A 20,805-nucleotide genomic window follows, 5' to 3' on the forward strand; every position below is an offset into this window, starting at 1 on the left:
ACCATGACAATTCTTCTCTCCAAGGTAAATTTCATGGCTTAGGATTCCTGTTTGGATACTGTATTTCATTCAGTGGCTGGAAATGCAAAAAAAAAAAACATGATCCATCCAGTCCTCAGTGGAAACTTGGATCTTGGGATTGAAACGATTTATTAGAGGAGTGTGTAAAGATGAAGATCTCTGAGACTTTAACAGGAGGCTACAGATCATTAAATTCTTCACACAGTCTATTAAAGCAAAGTATTACAACACTGACTGACTCTTCCTCCACCTTTTCCTCCAGAGTCCTACAATGTGTTCCAGAAAACTCTGGAAAATATCTGCACTTATTAGATCTACCCCCCCCCCCCCCCCCCACAGGCAGGATGTGATCTGCAGATTGGTTTTGTGTTCCACTGAGTGCAGCAGCTCTCAGTGTCTCTATCTGTTGGCTGAGTGTTGTCCTCTAAGCTGCCTCAGTCAGACACTGGTGCCGGTGCCACAGGATTCTGGCAGAACTCCCCCTGAAAAAAAAAAAGGCCCAAATCCCACAGATGGGACCAGCACAACAGTTCATAGACTCCTAACAGCTAAGTAGGCTCAGTTAGTAAATAGAAATCTTCAAATGGCAGAGATTTAATACGTGGCTGCAGCTATAGTAAAAAAACATGGACTTTTTTGAACCTTTGCTCCCGGAGGAAACACCTGCTTCTGCATCTCGAGTTCAGATTAGCAGCGAACGCACACGTGACTTTTACCAGCAACACAAACTGATCGTGGAGGTCGGGTTTGAAAATCTGTGAGAACTCGACCTCGGCGCTCGGATTCATTTCAACACATTTGGAGTCAAAGTGATCGGGGGGGCTTAATAACAGGAAGTGGGTCGTTCCTCACATTCTCCATTAACACCAATTGTCGGCAGAGTGTTGAGAACAGAGCGGGGCCCGCTGCCACCGACCTGCTGCTGCGCCACCTGGGGAACAATGCCTCCAGAGCAGCCCCCCCCCCCAGAATCTCCAAGGACGCAATTGTTCCACTAATGTCACTGTAAACTTCAGCAGGCTTTGGCTGCGATCCCAACTCCTGCAGCACAACACAATGACAGTAATTCATCATGGGGTTATTGAAAAGGAGCCGCTGTCCGACCCCGGGTGAGGAACTCTATTGTGGACGCGGGGCATGACATTTGTGTTTTTCATTTGTTCTCCTGTCGGCTTCAGAGATCCATCCGATGAAGATGTTCACACCTTGTTCATCAATGTACTGAATTTACTGAAGCTCTTTATTCAGTTACAGCTTCATAAAATGGGTGTTTCCGGCCACTTGGGGGCAGAACATCCACAATGAACATTAACTAACATAGAACGCCCACATGGTGAATGTGTTGGAAAACTATTGGCTGTTTATTTGATCAGTGTACTTGAGGATTAATATGGATTTGTGTTTGAGGCGAGCAGACTAACTCCTTCTGGCTTTTGTTTGTCTGAGCTATGTTCAGCAGCTAGTCGCTAACTTTCATTTGGTGCTAACTATACAGTGGAGTAAACACAGCTCCATTAAAAACCAGCGTGAGCTCCTGCTGGAATCAAGACAAGTAGAAACAGTGAGAATGAGAGAAATGAGTTCCATCGAGGTCGGTGAAATCAAAACAACGAGCTGAAAGACAAAGTGTTCGTTAGACCCGGTGAACTGCAGATTCAGGAGGTAAATCTGATATTGATTGAAAGTTCCAAAGGTAAAGCTGTTGTAGATGTAGTGTGGCATGTGACTCACGGGTTAACCACCTAACATCTGCAGCTTTTTTATTTGGTGCTAACTTTACGGGGGGTTAAGAAAAGCTCGGTTAAATGTTTTTGCTGGAAACTAGAAGCAGTGAGAATGAGAGAAAACAGTTGAAAACAATTGATTGTTCGCACAGTTTTGAACTGCAACAATAAAAAAACTTTACTTTTACTGCTCTCCAACACAAAGAAAGACAACTCAAGGCAGCAGTCAGGTTGTCCACAGCTGAGCCAGATAATCGTGGTTGTAAACCTTAACTCTGGTAAAATTGCGTGTCCATAAAACTGTAAATTAATTCAATAAATTCAGTTGTATCACCAATATTTAAAATGTCATTTTGTGTGAAGACTGCAGACGTTAGTTATGGAAAACTGCCTCCACCATCTAATAGACCCAGATACCAGTAAAAAGTGAATCATGTGTTTCCCACTAATGAGATTTAGCTTCTCCCACTGAGGTTTACTGGCCTAATGTTGCATCCACATATTTCTAGATTGAGCGAATAATGAATTCCCCACTCAGAACACAGCGACCCCCTCCTGGGCATTTCTTTCCAGTGTAGCTCAGCAGTGCAGATCTCCCCTCTGGTTAATTACCAGTCTCTTACTGGAGCGTGGGCTAATGAGGGGAGCACCAGGTGTGTTGGTGGTTGCTGACGATCACAGAATGTTGATGGGATGTGAAATGGCGGACGGCACCTGCGAGCTCGGGTCGGACGTGGAGGTCCCAGCTCCCATCAATCCAAAAGTCACAGAGGAGCTGTGTCCAGAACCAGAAGCTAATTACCGGGGTTTGTTTTGTCAGTTTACCGAGCGCAGGGTTTCCACTAATGACGCCGTAATGAAAACAGGTCGAGAAACAAATTCCTGTTGTAATTGTGGGTTTTTATTGTGCTGGTGAAAAACAAACGCTGCATCTTTAAATAGGTTTTACTGGCGTGTGCCAAATTTACACTGGATTCTCCTCCAGTTTCCTTATCGCCGCTAAATGCTGCAGCTACGAGCTCCTCAAAGAGCATCCGTTAAAAAAACCCACATCAATCAGGCTATTTGTACAGCGAGTACGACAGATACTTTTTAATGCACACTCAGGCCTCTCCCTCTTAATCCTCATAAATACACAGCAGACGGAGAAACGCTCGATGGGAAGGCTGGGTGTGTTGTCGTGTTGAGTTTCCCTCAGCGGAGATGTCCTTGATCTGTATCCAGTGGTGGTTGTGTGTGTGTGTTTCAGAGAGAAGTGGAAACCTCTCTCTACACACACACACACACACACACACACACACACACACACACACACACACACACACACACACACACACACACACACACACACACACACACACACACACACACACACACACACACACACACACACACACACACACACACACACACACACACACACACACACACACACACACACACACACACAGGGCTGATAACATCTGTGTTGGTATGCTGCACCCTTGTGGTGCTCAGCTGCTACATCTCTTTAAGTCCAGATAAGGAGGCTGCTCTGGCTCCGAGGGAGTGAGATTGAATCTGTGGCATTTCACTCAATAGAGGATCCCACTGCATTTATTTCCACAGATTAAACAGGCGCTCAGTTTGTCGTGGAGGAAACCACGGCTCCGGGCAGTAAAATGTTTTTAAGCTGCTGCAAATGCATCAAGCCGACAGTTATCTCTTGTGAGCGCCGAGCTGCTTCGATATATTCACAGATCAGCAGATGCAAAGATGGAGCTGTAACTCCTGGTGGCCAAAGCACGTGCACACACACACACAGATACACACACAATCCAATCCAAGCAGTCAATTGTTCTCTATTAAGACGTCCTTTGTCTTGGGAGTGGCGGCCCTGTTGCCTCGCCTGAGACGTCCCGGGCTGCGGTGACTCGGCTACAGTGCCGCCGCCGGCGTATTGACAGTACCGGCGTCCCTAGGAGGTGACAAGGACAGCAATGGATTGGGCCTAAATGAGAGTGAAGAGGCAGATTGATTGCCATCGATCCGCTCCTTCCTCCGGCGGGCTCCTCCATCTTTGATTATGACCACTTTACACCCAATCAAGTGTGAGCGAGCCGCGGCGCAGGAAAATCCCATCGAGAGGAATTATCTCCATTTGCGGAAAGGCTGTAATTACACGAGGATGTGAGGGCCCAAGGTCAAGGTGCAGCAGGTGCCATCAGGCTGCACGGTAATAATAAGGCTTCCTCCTGCAATTTAGTCATATAGATAATAGGCTATGGGAAGATGGTGAGTGTGTGTGTGTGTGTTGTGCGTTGGATGCTCAGTGCATAATAAATGTTTCCATAATAATGGCCCGAGGACAGGCAAACATCGAGCTGTGATGGAACACAATCATTAGCCATGCAGATTGAAAGATAACAGGAGCTCCTCGGTGCTTTTTTCCACAAATTTTTTTTATTGAAAGCTTCATCAGAGAGAGAGAGAGAGAGAGAGAGATAGAGAGAGAGAGAAAGAGAGAGAGAGAGAGTGAGAGAAAAAAAACAACAACTCATAAAACCCAAGTGGAATCTTATCATCCACAGATGTACAGAGAGTTTCTCAGAGATCACACACACTGAGCAGCGTGTGCGAGGCATGACCACGTCCTCCCCGGCGCCGACACAGAGAGAAAGAAGTGGGAAAAAAACAAAGGGAACGGAAGCAACGGAAAAAAAAAGAGAGAAATCAAAACCAAACACAAATTAAAAACCGCTCTGCTGTCCTAATAAATAGTTCCTCTATTTGTCCAGTAGACGAGTCCCGTGCCAGACACGCTCTCCGCGCCCGGCCGGCTCTTTAACAATTTGGTCGGCCATTTCCTGGTTCGGACGGTTGTGGTTTTTTCTCCGGTTTCTCAATTAAAAAGCACAGGGGCCTCGCTCTTGTTGGGGGGGGGGGGGGGGGGGGGGGGGGGGGGCAATTTTCCCATTGCATTATGTGTGTGAAGAGTGTGTGTGTGTGTGTGATGAGTTATTGAGCCCCGGTTCTCCTTCGCTGTGAGAGTAACTCTGAACTACTGTTTTCCTTAACGCAGGAGAATCAATGTCAGACGGCTCCAGTCAAGGATGAATCTGCAGAGAGCCTCGCAGCCAGACTGTATGTGTGTGTGTGTGTGTGTGTGTGTGTGTTTGTGTGTGTGTGGAGTCTGACATGTAACACACACATCTGAGGAATCGAACCTGTGTGACGCCGCGGAGGCCACGACGCGCTCGTGACTCGCCGGGTCACGTCAGATGCAAAGATGGAGGCAGTGAACAGCCAGGGATGCATCGAGAACTTCTCTTTTCTTTTAAAAAGGCAGTTTAGTGAGCACCTCGCCTTGAAAGACCGACACCGGGGGGGAAACCGGGAGGGCGGTTCACACTCCAGATCTGTATCTACCAGGTATCTGAGAGGAGTTGAGCTCACAGGATATCTGACCGACCTTCTCTCTGCGTCAAGATTTCCAGATAAATGTTCGACCACAAGATATGATGCTCCTCACTACATTTGAAACTCTATGATTGCATAAACTTTACTCTCTGGGATCACGGCAGCAGAAGAAGACGATCCTGAGCTCCAGCGTGTGTTCGTGTTTACTCAGCAATATGAACGATGTCCCCGCGGAGTGAGCCGACGGCAGTTTGACCTTTAAACCAGGACGCCGCTTCACAAAGGTCACCAACAAATAGCGCCTTGTGCTGGTGTAAGCGTCAAATGTAAATCCTCTCCCGCGTTTGTGTCATTTATCTAAACAACACGTCCAATTAACTGTGTCGATGTCGGGTTGCAAATTAGGACTTGTGTGTTGCAAATGAGGCAAAGTGAGTCCCTGGATCTCTGGCCAGGCAGACGTCTTCCACTGAGGGCTTTTGTCTCAAAGGTGAAAAGGACGATGAGTGAAAAGTGTGTTCAAGACAAATACACGTGTGGAAAACGATGAGTGACGGGTTCGAACAGACGGATTCTCTCTCTCTCTGTGTGTGTGGTGGTGGTGCAAGACAGGAAGAGGGTCGGCTGCTAATTAGCGAGAGGTCAAGCTCGTCACCTCCTGGAATTCTGCAGCAGGGAGATCGAGAAGCTCCAGGATGTGACCCGGCAACATCATCTAATGACCCCCCCCCCCCCCCCCCCTCTCTCACATGCACACGCACACGCACATGTAACCGAAGCTTCTACTCGACTAACCTCAACCTTCAAAACATGTCTTCTCCTTTAAAAATGAACGATCTCAGTGATGGAGTCTGGCCTCTAGTCCCCATAATTTGACTTTGTAAAACTGTAAGTCCTCTCAACATGAGTTATGCCTCCACACACACACACACCATCACACACACACACACACACACACACACACACACACACAGAGGCATGCCTCTCGTGCACTGGCACAGAGGTGTTGGTATTCTGCACAGGAGCGTGAGGCCATTGTGCTCTTAAGAAGAAGCCATTTCTTGTTTGTTCAGTCTGGTTAACTCGCAGATCTCCGTGAAATATTAGCGCCGTGCACCCATAAGCAAACACTTAGAAAAGCACTTAGAGCCCGATAGTCTTTGTTGTGCGTTTTTGTTTCTGTAATCTCACGACTATTTGTAATCCTATTTCCCGTGATGCCCCGTTACAGCTGATCTCAGGCCAGTCGCAGGACGCTCTGTTCCCCGATGTGCAACCCTCTGCATTACGAGTCCTATCGAGGTCCAAACATGTCTTCTGCACTCTATAAAACAGCAGCTGTAAAAGTCGGGAGAACTTGGGTTGATATTCATAACCTCGCTAGGAGTTGGACTGTTAGCACGCACACACACAAACACACACACACACACACACACTAGCTTAAAACTGGTGAAGTTATCGTGTACACTTAACGATGATTAACAAACAATGAGTTCATGCATCGACGAGCAGTGTGGACCCCCCCGACATCTGTCAGCTGCTAGCTGCTAGAGACTGTGATGTGGCGGAGACGTGTTCATCGGGAGATAAGAGCAAACCTCAGCCTGGAGGCCCTGAAGCCAGATGTCCAGCACCAGATCAGATTAAACGAAAAGGGCAGGTGTTGATTTGATTGGACAATAAACGACCGCGAGGAAATAGCGTGAACGAAGACACCACTTCCTCCGTAGCACCATGGAGCAGCTTGGATTATTGTGTAGCATCTAATTAGCACGTCTTTAAGTCAAGCTCTCCGATGTGCTTTGCTGTTTTAAAAACCATCGCGTTGATCATATGGAATCATTTGGAAGCTTCGTTGAAAAGGCACTCGATGTACAATCGGATTTGTTGCCACACGACATTTCCATCTGGTCAAACAACCCAGCGCCGGACTTTAAGATCTCACTGAGTCGCATTAACGACCGGAGCTCGATTACAGTCGTCACCAGACAAGAAGCCCCTTCTCTGTTTGGGAGAAAAGGGTCTTTTGAGGGACACTGGAGGGGAGACAAATTGGGCCCCGTCAAGCCTCATTGCCAGAGTTACTGAAATTGGTTTGTGGTTCTGCTTCTGCACCATCGAATAAGGAGAAGAAACCTCAGAAAGAGAGAGAGAGAGAGAGAGAGAGAGAGAGAGAGAGAGGGAGGGAGGGAATGACAGCGAGGGAAAAGGAGAGCAAAGGAGCCCGGCCTGGCCATGGCACATTAATGGTGCCAGTGAGGCAGGGAGGAAACCGGGTCTTTTTAGTGCCGGAGCTCTACAGACGGGGCAGGGCCGGACACACACTGCTCCTGACACACAAACACACACACACTCACACACACACACACACACACACACACACACACAGAAATGGCCGCTGCCCCCACAGGCAATTTTCTTCAGGGTCAATCTTCGGATGAAGCCGGCGAAAATCTTGCACAGCTCCGGGATGGAAAGACCAGATGAGATGGGTCGGGGGGGTTGTTTGTGAAACAAATCGGGACAACCAGGGGTGTAACTGACACTCAGTGGTGGTGGTGGTGGTGGGGGGGGGGGAGAGAAGATGAAAAGACGTCGCCGGCCGAGAAATATCCAAACACCCAAAACCAAATAGTCGTTTCACAAAGGGGTTTTTGTTTGAACTAAACAAACCAGGTACAATGAAATGTCCAGTGTTTGTGCTAAGATTAGAAAACCAGCAGCTGCTCCAGACACAACTGTGATATCAATCTTTTAGTTGCTTTGAGGGTTATTTTCGAACATTTCCTTCTGAAGCCGTGGTTTTAACGCCAGGAACATGTTGGCGGGGCCATTAGGAGCCGTAGAGTTTATGCAATCATTGCTAAAGCCTGTGTCTGTGATTATCCTGGAGAGAAACGTGAGCAGATAAATAAGTGAACAACACAACCTGGGTTTGGTGATGACTGCAGAGATTGAAATGAGGTCAAGCAGCAGCAGGGAGATTCCCAGTTCAACACTGACGCTCAGTGTGTTGAGCTAGTTACGGTTGAGTCAGAGAGATAAAGAGAGAGAGACTGAGGACAGACGTCACTGGGCGGACAGAGCCGGGACGCGATGCACTGACGACCACGTGGAGTGAAGCGAGCGACGTTCTCCCAGAAAATGATTCCTAAGGTTTTCCCTGCAGGATCTGAGAGAGAAGGAGAGAGTGTGTGTGTGTGTGTGTGTGTGTGTGTGTGTGAGAGAGACAAGCGGAATGCAAACCACGGTGTGTGAACGCAGCGTAAAATCGACGAGACATAAAGAAATGAAAAGACGAGAAGAGGATTTGGAGGAAAGGGATGTTTGGTAGGGCTGCCAACGGTTGTATCACACATTTAAATACTGTCTGATGGGTGTGTAGGTGTGTACATGTGTGTGTATATACTGTATGTGTTTGTGTGTGTGTGTGTGTGTGTGTGTGTGTGTGTGTGTGTGTGTGTGTGGTGATAGCTTGGACAACCGTGGAAACATTAGCTTAAACCCGGTGAGAAGATGTAAAGAAGAAGGATAGTAAGGACTGGTCCGGCCATCGAGGTCAAATAAAAAAACAAAAACAAAAAAAACATAACGACAACAGCAACAACAACATCAACAATATCAACATTAACATCAGCAACAACATCAACATCAACAACAACAAAATCAAACTGGAAATGAAGAAGGAAAGAAAACAACAAAACAAACTCTGCTTCAGAGTGTCTCTTCATCTTTGGTATAAAAATGGCCGTCCACGGGCTGCATTTGATCCACAACTAGGAAAGACTACCGAAATTGTCAACAATTTCTTCTATTGCTTTTGCACTGATTGGTTTAAACCGTTTTAAGCTCCTACTGAATCTACTGTTTTTTTTTATTTCACTGCCAGAAATATTTTTAAACTTTTTTTTTTTGGTTTTTTAAGTTTTTTTAAGTTTTCTTCTTCTTTTTTTATCCTCCTCTCTTTTCTTTTTTCGCAGTGTGACAAGCAAAGCGGACTAAAAACATCTTTAAAGCTCATAAAAAAGGGTAAAACGTGGCAGATTAAAAAGCACTAATGTCGTCGACAGCGAACGTTTTTTGCCACGTGAAATAATAATCATGATAATAAAAACAAGAGTTCAGCATTGTTGCAACAGACTGCGTCCCACAGTGCAGCGTGTTTTCTTATGTTTTCATCTTTTTTCCCTCGTGTGTGAAAAAAATCTCTTCAGAGCTTCATCTCCCCTCCCTCCCTCCCCCCCACCTCGTGTATCCCCATCCCCCCCCCAAACAGACACTTTGTTTTTCTTCTGACACTTAGTTACCTCTGACATAATAATTATCAAAGTTTTCTTCGACTGAAGAAAAGAAAAAAAGCTCTTCTCTATTAAATCTGTACAGCTTATGTGATAGATTCTTTCCCCCCCCCACCCCCCTCCTCCTAACGGCAACTCGCCCAGTGTCTCGTTCTCTCCACACGGTGAGAGACACTGGTCCCATTTGCCTTGTTCTTCTTTTTTTTTTTTTTTTGTCGTTTTTTTTTTTTTACATCTTTTCCCCCCTAACCAGACGTCAGGAGTTAAACTCCGTAAAAAGTTCCTGGCGCCCTTCAAATTAAGGCCATGAAGATTCAAGAAAGAAAAAACACTTTTGTTTTCAAATATATCTAGAAAACTAAAATTTAAACACTAGAACATAAAAAAGAGTGAAAAGAAACTGTAGCTTAATATCTGAGGAAGACAATCTCTGTGTGTATCTCAAACTTGACTCCCCCCCCTCTTCCAATTACAAAATAAACTTCATCACCTACCTGCGCATTCAACCTTTTTTTCTGTTCTTTTTTTTTTTTTTTTTATCGGTAGTTGAGAATTTTCTTTGAGAAACTTTTGGAGCTTCAGCCCCTCAGGCAGAATCCCAGACTAAACAATTTCACTTCTTTGCACTGTGCCCCGCAATTTTTTTTTGTCTCCATCCCCTCGCTCAGCTCTTCGCCTCCTTCCTCTCGTTTGTGTGTTTTTTCTTTCTTTCATTCTTTTTTCTTTTTTTTGTTTTTCTCGTAGGCCAGGTAGGAAATGAAAAAATTGTCTCTTTTTTGGTGCCTGGGCAATCTGGAAGCAATCTCTTTCTATTCTCTTTTTTCTCCTCACATTCACAGTGCAGCCACCTTCTGTCTCAAGGCAACGCTGTCACAGGAACACTCGCTCAGGCCGTTGCTATCTGATGAAAGAGGAGAGAACACACACGGAGAGAGAGGGGGGAGGAGAGAGAGAGAGAGAGAGAGAGAGAGAGAGAGGGTGAGCGGCTGTAATCAAAGCACGATATTACAAACACACAGGAGTTAAAGAGCTGACAGCGCAGGAGGAGGACTGACGCTAAATGAAACATGTTCAAAAGTCGTGTGGAGGGTCAGAGGAGCTGCCGGCACGAGGAGCAATTGACAACAGCTGCCAGGACGCACACTTTTAATTTTATAACAACAACATTAAATTTAGGATCAGTATCAAGGTCGAAGAAACTTAACAAAGACATAAGAGGGCAACTACCTCCTCATGATTTCACTGCCTTTGAAATATATATTTTAATGATCTAATGTGAGTGATATGGAAATCCTCAACATTCGACTTGATATATTATCAATAAGCTGTTTGTCTTCTGATACGTTAAACTTTCAGGAAATCAAAAAGAGAAATTTTAATGATCAAAATAACCAGACAGCAATATGGTGTATATAATCCAACATATTAAAGTACAATTTCACTTAAACACAACTTAGATCTCACCCTGAATCTCTAAAGGAATACATGCCTTGGCAAAATATTTAAAATGTGTATGATTCATGAAGTTTATAGATATGAACTGAAGATCCTAACTATTAAAATGAATATTTTCCGTCTTTATGTATGAAACAGCTTTACTGTCACATCCCCCTCCTCCATGTGTTTCCGAGATTAAAGTATAAATAGCGAGAGCATGGCGCGTCTCAAAGGCCGAACTTACTTGGACTGGTATGAGTAAGCAGGAACATGGTCGGCACCACTGTCCACCTGCATCTGTTGCTGCTGGCCTACCACCTCCTGTGATGAGGGAGCCACAGACTGGGGGGAGTTGTCCGTCACCACTCCCTGAAGGGACACACACACACACACACACACACACAGGAGGAACAGTGTCAGCTCCCATCTCTTAACAAGCGTCTCCCTGCAGAGCTCGGCACTTTTAAAGAAGTGTGTGTGAGGAGTAATATTCTCTCCTCTTCTGTCGACTCATTACATACAACCGTGCCACTTCCTGTTTGTCTGTCCTGGAGCAGGAAACAAGGTTTTTAAGAGTTTGTATTCTCCCTCAAACTGAGGTTGTAAGGATCATGTCCAGATTAATTAAAAATAAATGTTTACAAAATAATGTGATTTCTGTTTGATTAAGATTTAGTTTCACACCCTAAAGAAAACTAGAAACAAAATCTGTCTTAACAAATATAACAATACAGCAACACACAGAGGAAATTGGAAATTATACAAATTCATATTGTGTACTCTCAATTGGAATAATATGGAAATGTATGTAATATGATGATTTATATTGTACACTATTCCTGCCTAAATATATATATATATCTATACAAATATTTACTTTAAAATCTCCTTATGCAAATCCAGTTTACATCCCTGGGCCTTGTACTGTTCTCTACCCATAATATTCTGTTTGTAGTGAAAGTTGTTTATTATGTACATTTTCTCTGTATTTTAATTATATTTTTCATTATACATCTGTATTTTATTTCATATTCTCACGTGTCTATCTGCTGCTGCAACAGTTGAACTTCCTCAGTGTCAAAGTTGATCTTATCATATCTCATCATCTGTGTGGAGACTTGTTTAAGAACTCCTCTGTGCACTGACTCCATCACAACAGCCTGTCAGCCCTCTTATGTGAGGAGCACTCATCCAGTCGTCTCAATCACTTTTAACAAGCTCTCAAGGAGACTCCGCCCTGCCCATACATCAGCCCTCCAGACACGGGCTGATACAGTGATGTACGCCCCCCCCCCCGCCGGCAGTGAGAGCACGACAGCGAGGATGAAATCGGTAAGAGGCGCCGCGGGCTACACCGCAACCACATCTCTCTGCTCTGTCCGACTCCTTCACCAAGGTGGACTGCAAACTTTCTGGAGGTAGTGGTGGTGGTGGTGGTGCTGGTGGAGCGGGGGAGTCTGGGAGGAGGAGGGGGGAGTAGGAGCGACTAATGGCTCTGTCAGGGTGAAACTGTCACTGTGCGTGGCTGGTGGGCAAGTCGGAGCTGAATGGCTGACGGATGTGTGTGTTCCAGCTACCTACCAGCTTCAACCGGCTGTGGGGGGTGGGGGGGGGGGGGGCAGAAAGAAAGAGAGAGAGAGAGAGAGAGAGAGAGAGAGAGAGAGAGAGAGCGAGAGAGAGAGAGAGAGAGAGAGAGAGAGAGACAGAGACAGCACCTAAGGCACTGTGTCTCACTTCAGCTCCTGTCATCTGATACACGACTGATAGTCCATCTGAATACGAGCGCACTGTCAGCCAGCCGACAGCCGGCCGCTCTGCCCCCCCCCCCCCCCACGTTCATCATCTCTCCGGCTGCACTGCCCGAACCTGTCAGGAGCTCAGGCAGCCGCCGAGCAAGTGACAAACTCCAATGTCTCTCCCGAACACTGTACAGCTTCTGACTCATCCGGCTTTCACTCGCAGGTTTTCCCTCATCGTTATTTGCTTGCTGCTGCTGCTGGTGGTGGTGGTGCTGGTGGTGGTGGTTGTGCTGGTGGTGGTGGTGCGGCGAGGGGGAGAGCGGGGGACGCCATTTTTATTTTGGGGGGAGCGTGAGAGCAATTTACAGCACACTTCAAATGTCGTCCGTCTCTTTAATGACTGTTTCGGTCTATTGTGCGGGAGAGCAGCGTTTAGAAACGGCAGAGTGAGCGCTTGTCTCTGTGAGTGAGTGGGCTGTCAGCTGGAATGATGTCCTCCTCTGGGTAAATGTCAACCGATTTCTGATCACCGTTAATCACCGTGTGCGTGAATGTGCGTCTTACTTCGACAGGGACGGCTGTTGGAGGCACAGGAGTGTACTGGGGAATGTAGGTCCCTTGCATAGGCGCCGCGGCGGCTGCAGCAGTCATGTACTGAAACACAAACAGAAGAAACACACATCATCATCATCATCAATAACCATCATCATCATCAAGCCTTGTGTATACAGACTCCGGCTGCTAACGTGAAAACTCCATATCTGATCCGATAGTAGACAAGAAGCACTTTCCAGGTATCAGACACTGATTTTGCAAGTTTTAAAAACAAGAGCCTGCTGTTCCCTCAGCATCCTTCGGAGGGCGCTAAGAGAATATGCTCAGCAGAGCAGAGCAGAGCAGAGGAGAGTGTGTGAGGTAGACGGAGGAGAAGGAGGAAGAGGAGTCCTGCTGCTCCACCAAGACTTCACAGGCTGGCAAAAAGCACCGGGCCACGGCTGAGGAGAAGATAAAAGAAATATCAGAAAGCTGAAGGGAAAGAGAGAGGGAGAGAGGGAGAGAGGGGGAGAGAGAAAGGAGGTAGCAGGAAGTCTGTTGCCTGTGGCCTATATTCCTTTAGTCATGGCTGCTCTGGCTTTTAACTGGGTGCTCTCTCGCTCCATGAAGGCCATTTTACAGATGTGACACAGGTTTGGTTACATGACAGCCGCGGGGCGTTCACATGCAATATGAATGAGGACACGGCACTTTGTGTGAGGCTCTTCCCCGGACTTGCTGTGAATGCACAGTGTGTGCGTCTGTGTGTGCGTGTGCGTGTGTGTGTGTGTGTGTGTGTGTGTGTGTGTGTGTGTGTGTGTGTGTGTGTGTGGTGAACAAGCCTGAATTGCAAGTGAGTGACTTTTGTAATTAACACATGTCGGTGCATAAAAAATGACTTATCACAGTTTGTCGTCCAACTGTGCACTTGCACGTGTGTGTTCTCCTGTTTGCAGCTGTGAGATGGGAACCTACGTGAGTGTGTGTGTGTGTGTGTGTGTGTGTGTGTGAGCAAGACAGACAAAGACAAAGAGGCTTGGAATGATAATGCTGCAGTACGGATGTGATCCCAGATAAAAGCCACCAGGCTGCCCCCCCTCCTCTCCTCGTCTTCCTGCTGCTTTTCCGGACCCCCCCACAAAAAGAGGAAGTACTATCCCCTATTTTCTGTCTTATTTCTCCCCTCTGCCTCTCAGTCCCTCTTGCCAATGCTAAAAAAGCGTGGCAGCACTGTGCAGCGGGAGGCGGTAATGGAGGGGTTGTGCCGGGCGGCGGAGCCTCTCTTGGCCGTGGGCCCGGCGGTGGTGGTGAAGTGTCATTACCGGCAGCGTTGCTAATGGATCGGGTACGGCTCCACCGCTCACCGCTAATGAGAGCAGCTAAAGGCCATGGACACGGGTGATTAACTCCCCCACCGACGCCACACATGGCCAGGAGGACGCCCTGGGATGGAGGCTCATGTGGGTCCGTGTGCGAGTGCGACTGTGTGGGTCTGCGCGTGTGGATTTAAGGTTATCACATCTTCGGGGCTGTCACACTCCAGGACGGGGGGGGGGGGGACATATCCAGACTTCCTGACACATTACCACATTACCCTCTTTCCGTGTCATCCCCTTTTCCCTCTTCACCTTCCTGTCACCCCCCCCCCCCCCCCCCCCCACCCAGCTCTCTCCCTCTCAACCCACTATCTTCTGAAAGGGCCGATCAGATTGTTGAAGTGACCTTCTCCCTGGAGGATCGAAACCATGCATACCAATTTTCATCTGGACTTTTCTCTCTTTTTCTTTTTTTTCCCCCGTTTCCCATTAACTTACTCACCTGTGAGGGCTGCATGAAAGCAAATGGAGGCAAAAGAAGGAGATAATTAGCGATATCAGAATCTCCCTGTCAAAGTAGAGCGTCCATTTGAAATGTCAGATATTTTCTCCGCGGGGCTGCAGAAGGAATTTTTAAATTAGATTTAACAAAGACATTTTAATAAGATGAAATTTTCTTCTTGTACCATAACCATTAGTTAACCTATTTAATGTGGCAGGTTGAGCAGGGGCATCTCTCCACCCCCCCCCCCGCTGCCTTGGCGTGTCACAGGCATGTCAAGCCCGGCGTATGCGAATGGGGGTTGCTATAGCGATAAGGATGAATTTTTTGTCCAATTTTCAATCTTTTAATATTTTCCTGTCCAAAGTCAGGGAGCAGGTTTGTGCAATATAAAGCATCCCTAATTGGCAATAAATGGGGTATCGCACACACACACACACACAGCTGTGCCTGAAGCAGATGGCACGTGTGTGTGTCTGTGTGTGTGTGTGTGTGTTTGATGAACAGGAGGATTGAACAGTTCCTTAACGAGGCCGGTGTGAGGAGACTCCTTAAGTTTCTTCTCCGCCATCACTCTCAATGACACACACACCTATACCTACAGTATAAAGTCACACACCCGCAATGCAGCAGTGCTCGGATGAAAATCCATAGAACAGGCGGCACCGCTCCGGAGCCGCGGTGGTTCGGGCCTCTGCACCGAGCTGAAGAAGAGAGGATTTATGTTTTTGTGGCTTGGAGGACGACGGGGGGGTGGGGGGGGGGCAGTTTGCTTTGTGCACATCGACACATGAATATTAGTTTCTTCTAAATGTAGCACGGCACGTTAGCATGCTGAAATGTTCAAATAAATCACCGCCTCTTCTCTGTCTGTCTGTCAGCCGGCCTCCACCATCCATCCATCCATCCCCCCCCCCCCCCCCCCGTGTTGACACGCTGGTCTGTCACATCGGCGGCGAGGTGGAGGATAACAGTTGGTCAAGGCGGGAGCAAGCAGCCACTCAGTCGAGGTTATTAATGGCAGGGCGGCGTGGGGATGGGCTCTGATGACTATTGATCTCGGCTGTGGCGCTGGAGACACGATGGGAACCATCGGAGCTGCACACACCGGCGGCCGTGAATCACACCGCTGCACCACTTAAGCCATAATAAGCCCCCCTCCATATCTCGGCCCCTCCACTTTGATATCACCCGGGCCCGAGGAGGTTTACCCTGGTGAAAATCAGTGTCATCTGTTAAATCACCTCTTTAAACACACTCTTATCCGCAGGGTTGCTGTTTATCATTCTGCTATTTTAATATTTACTATTCCACACTGAGGAGCTTTTGACCACCAGTAAGGAGCAGATATTCCCCATTTGGTTTTTATCTTGTGCATGCACAGAAAAATTCACATTCCTACTAATGGTTTCCTAATATTCCTTCGATTTAGAATGTCTGCTGCTGCTGGAAAGTTACGAGGATGACGGTTTGTCACTGCCAGTGAAACCTTTTCACGATACACAGACTCATTCACATATTGATCTGTGCAGCCCAAAGTTTGGCTTCGATGCTCCAAAGGTGAAGAAACACAAACTAAGCAGTAAACACTTATTATCCGGATCCAGCGTTTCAGGCACAAGGAGCGAGGACACTCGAGACTCTGCTGCATACTAACCGGGTACTTACGAGACCAACTTTAAATTTACTGCATTCGTTTTAATATCAAAAGAACACAATCTAGTCACGACCAGCCAGCTCTTGCACCAGAGTTCTTGGCTACAGGCCTTTAAACACATTGAGGACACATTGTAAATTTAAAGAAATGCCACAAAAGGTTGTTCCACCCCGAACAACTACTTTCAATGTGTTCGGCATCAGCCGGGTGTCAACGTGTGTTACCTCTCGAACGAGGAGCTGCACCGGGAGAGAGCTCAAGCCGTCGACTTCCACGACTGAGTACAGGTTAAATTTAGCCGTGCACATTTAGGGAGATGCAGAATAACACGCTGTAGTTCCACTTCCCCCCCCAACCCATAAGAAAACCAAGGGAATCCGCCCGGATAATAGAGGCAAGCGCTTCACACAAATCTGTCTATCAGGGACACAGGAGCTGTCAATCACCGCTGCACGGCATGACAGGAATAGGATGGAGAACACAGAGGGAAGGTCACTCTCTCGTCATGTCACACACTGACACACATGTACGTACAGACACACACATATTCTATAGTGACAAATGGAGTGTGGCAGCATCCAACACATGCACAACAACAACAACAACAACAACAACAACAACAACGGGGGAAGTGAAAACACAGGACATGAGAGATAGAGTCCTAAGAGTAAAATGGTGAGAGCTGTGAGATAGTAAATAAATCAGTGACGGAGCAATATGCACCAAACACGGTGAGATAAGTCAGCCAGGGGCCTGGATGGCGTGTTTATGTGTGGCATCCATAAACAGCGAGCCTGAGGTTCTTTGACATTCAGTCATCAAGTGGTTCGGCCCACAGACGCAGCGGCCTGACGACAGACGCTGGTGAAAACACAACAGTTCTCTGGCGAAAGCAGCTGAATTCCAAAGCGGTGACCATCGAGCCGGCACCGATCCACGCTTCCCCCCCTCGCCACACCTTGTTTAACCAGCCAAACCCTCTGTGCCGATCCGGCGCAAAACAACACGCACTTCATCGGAAAGCCACGGTCACCGCACCAGCCGGGGCGGACCGGGAACATTTGGTTTTTTCCTCCTTGGAGAGAAGAAGTAGAGGAAGAAGAGAGAAGCCACGGCCAAACACAAGCAGCCGCAAGAGAGTCGTGGAACAGCCAAGAGGTGTGGCTCCTCCACAGTGGCCACGGGCTGTTGTGTGAAGTTGTTGACCTTGGAGACGCTGCCCGTGGCAGGTGCAGGAAGCTTCTGTGGTGAAGGTTGAGTCACGTGACCAGCGGGGGCGATCAAAACAACAACGTGCGCACCACTTGAGGAATGTGCTCTAAGAATATGTCAAGTCCAGTTTACTACACGGTTGGTTACAGACGCTGGTTCCTCACCCTCTCTCTCTTTACGTTGCTTTACTTCGGCTGTATACAACAGGGCGTCCACATCTGGCTTCAGAATTAGCATCGTATGGGAAACGTGTCTCAATTCCCACAGGTGATCGAGTGTGGCATAACGTGTGTGCAGCGCGGCAATTGAAAATGATACACAGCACATTGCCTCGGGAGAGCTAAGCAGGCAGAAAAGGGGGGGGGGGGGGGGGGCGAGGCAGAGAGCAAAGAAGTGAGGGAGAGAGAAAGCGCCTTAACCCACTTTCTCCTCTAACACAAGCCATCAAACATCAGAAGCCATCATCATAGATTAGCCCGTCTCTAATCCTGGTTGTTAGCACAGCTGGGGCAGATTAGGGAGGGGGCATTCCTGACAGAGCCAACATGGCGTCACAGTCGCTGACAGCTCACCTGGAAACACATGGGTAACTGTACAATACGGCACTGTTTCAATCACGCACACTCACACAGTAACACACACGAGGGGGGGGGGAGGGGGGGGGATCAGACGAAGCGCCGGAGCAAAGCTGCCGGCTTGCTTGCCCCCGGGCTGCAGGGTTAGGGCAGGAAGTCGGGCTTCAGAACTGTGTGACACCTCTAAGTCGACTTGATCCTGAAAGAAGAGGAGGAGGGGGGGCTGGGGGGGGGGGGTCCTGGTCTAGGGGCCGGTGACCGTGGGCATACATATGCTCGTGCGTGAAATAAGGAAAACTGACGGCGTGATGGGCCTGACGTGCGATTCCACAGAGCGAGGGAGACGGGGAGTGTGAGAAAGAAACAGAAATTAGAGGGTGAAAGTGAGGACGGCGGAGAACAGAGGGCCCCGTCCCAGCGCTAAGCCCCACAGGAAATCTGTTTAATGTGGAAGATCAGGGAGGAAATGTGCTCTCTCAGTGTCTGGCCGTGGAAGCATGCAGCGTGAAACAAATGATACGGCAGCTCCATGGCCGAGAACACATGTGGCGACAGACTGAGAAGGTTTGTCTCGCTCGGAAAAATAGGAAAATCCGCTATTACTCCGTGTGCACTTTGTTCCTGGACTAAATTAACATTTGTTTCTGGAAGATAAAAGGGCTCCACTTGCTGCTGTGACAAAAACCTACAGTGGAATAGACACAGGCTGGTTTTATTTCTCAAACTCTGAAGAGTGGGTGTAGCCGGATATTAAATATTTTACACTGCTGTACTTGTGCGGTTAAAAATAATAACAGTAAAGTGGAGTCTCCATCTGTAAATGGACTTGAAGTTCTGGCCAGTGCTTTTACTGCACTGGCAGAGCACCGGCTACCTTCTACCTATCAACACACTATGGTCGTTTCAGACAGGAACTCTGGAAAATGTCAGAAAAAATGAGTCTGGACGTTTTGCCCTCACTTGCCTTTCACATGTGAAGAACATTCAGTCTGTGACATGTTAGAAACCAACTCGCCCACTCGCCCGCTGGGAGTCTTCAGGATGTGGTCCTGCTGCATTTTCACATCGGGCTCACTTGGATGGTTTACAGATATTTTAAAAGGGAATTCACTGGAAAATGTCCGAAGCAACTACCTGGGACATTTGTGTTCTCACATACAGCGCCCATATGTATATATAAATATAAACAGTAGCTTAAAATCACCAAATGTCTAGTAAGGATGTGTAGATTGCTGGATTATTAAGGGCTAACATGCTGAAAATGAAATTAGATTAATGTTGCTTGTGGAGAATCACCACTGGAGCTGGCGGATGTAAAACCAGACCTGGGCTCATGTTTGGATGTCTGTGTCATGTGAGTGGTTGATTGCAGCGCGGGCGGGGTGGGGGGGGAACTCACACTTCCTGTTGTGCCCAGGGACATATGGTTCATCTGCTGGGCGAGAGGACCCATCATGCTGGCAGGCTGCATGGACATAGTGTGGTCCATGCCTGGCGTGATCACTGCACCCTGGTGGAGAAGATGGGGAGAGGTTGAGAGGAAAGCAGGAGCAGGAGAAAACATGTGCGTTGTGGATTTTTGTGCATACACTTATAATGATTCCTTTTGAATAATTTAGTTTTTGTTATTTAGCAGAATTATGTAAAACTACTGAACAGATTCCCATGAAAGTTTATGGAGGTGTTGGGCCGTGACCCATTCAGGAAGAAGCCATTCAAATTTGGTTCAGATCTGGATCAGGCATCCAGCAGGGCCATTCTAGTTCCAGCATCAGTCCCCTCATAGGCTGTAGTTGAACTAAGTGACCGAAGAAGCTTCTTTTACATTACATGACGCTTTTGTCGGTATCTTGCCAAGGATGCAGAGGGGGAAGAGTGGGGTTTGAACCGCCCACTGGAGAACGCCCACTCTACCCCCTAGGCCACACCGCCCAAGGTTCTTGGACGAACATTTTCACTTGTCGACAACAAAGTTCAGTTGTCTTCAAACCAACTTTTCTTGGACGGCCACAGCAAAGCAAACATAGAAGTCAGTAAACAAGCGAACTGAATTCACAAGTGACATGAAGTATATATATATATATAAATATACTGTATATACAAGAGCATATAGACGAGAGGATGAAGTGCAGGGGAAACCCGTGGTGGCGTTCAGGGTTAATGGAGGTGAGGCAAGAAGCAGGGGGTGTGTTCTCATATTAAAGTATAACTACAGTATAAGAAAACAAAGAGGAGGATGGAGAAGGTGTGGCTGAGGCGAGTGGGTTGACATGAGGACAACACATGGACGGTGTCAGCACACGGGGACCTTTGCAGGATCAATGCTCACTATTGTCTTCGGTCCATCACAGCTTTGATATCTGCTGCTGATCATCAACAATATGGGTTTGT

At 47.5% G+C, this 20,805-nt stretch overlaps 1 protein-coding gene across 1 annotated transcript in view; it reads right to left on the reverse strand.

The window, feature by feature from the left end:
• Positions 1-9,417: 9,417 nt before the first annotated feature.
• Positions 9,418-20,805, reverse strand: part of LOC133972785 (RNA-binding motif, single-stranded-interacting protein 3-like) — a gene marked incomplete in the record, with an annotated part of 235,040 nt that continues 223,652 nt past the window's right edge. The window contains 4 exon segments of the mRNA XM_062410357.1: positions 9,418-10,343; positions 11,124-11,248; positions 13,183-13,272; positions 19,814-19,924. Coding sequence (XP_062266341.1) covers positions 10,340-10,343; positions 11,124-11,248; positions 13,183-13,272; positions 19,814-19,924 — 330 coding nt within the window.

Source organism: Platichthys flesus, chromosome 17, assembly GCF_949316205.1.
Source record: "Platichthys flesus chromosome 17, fPlaFle2.1, whole genome shotgun sequence".
Lineage (NCBI taxonomy): Eukaryota > Metazoa > Chordata > Actinopteri > Pleuronectiformes > Pleuronectidae > Platichthys > Platichthys flesus.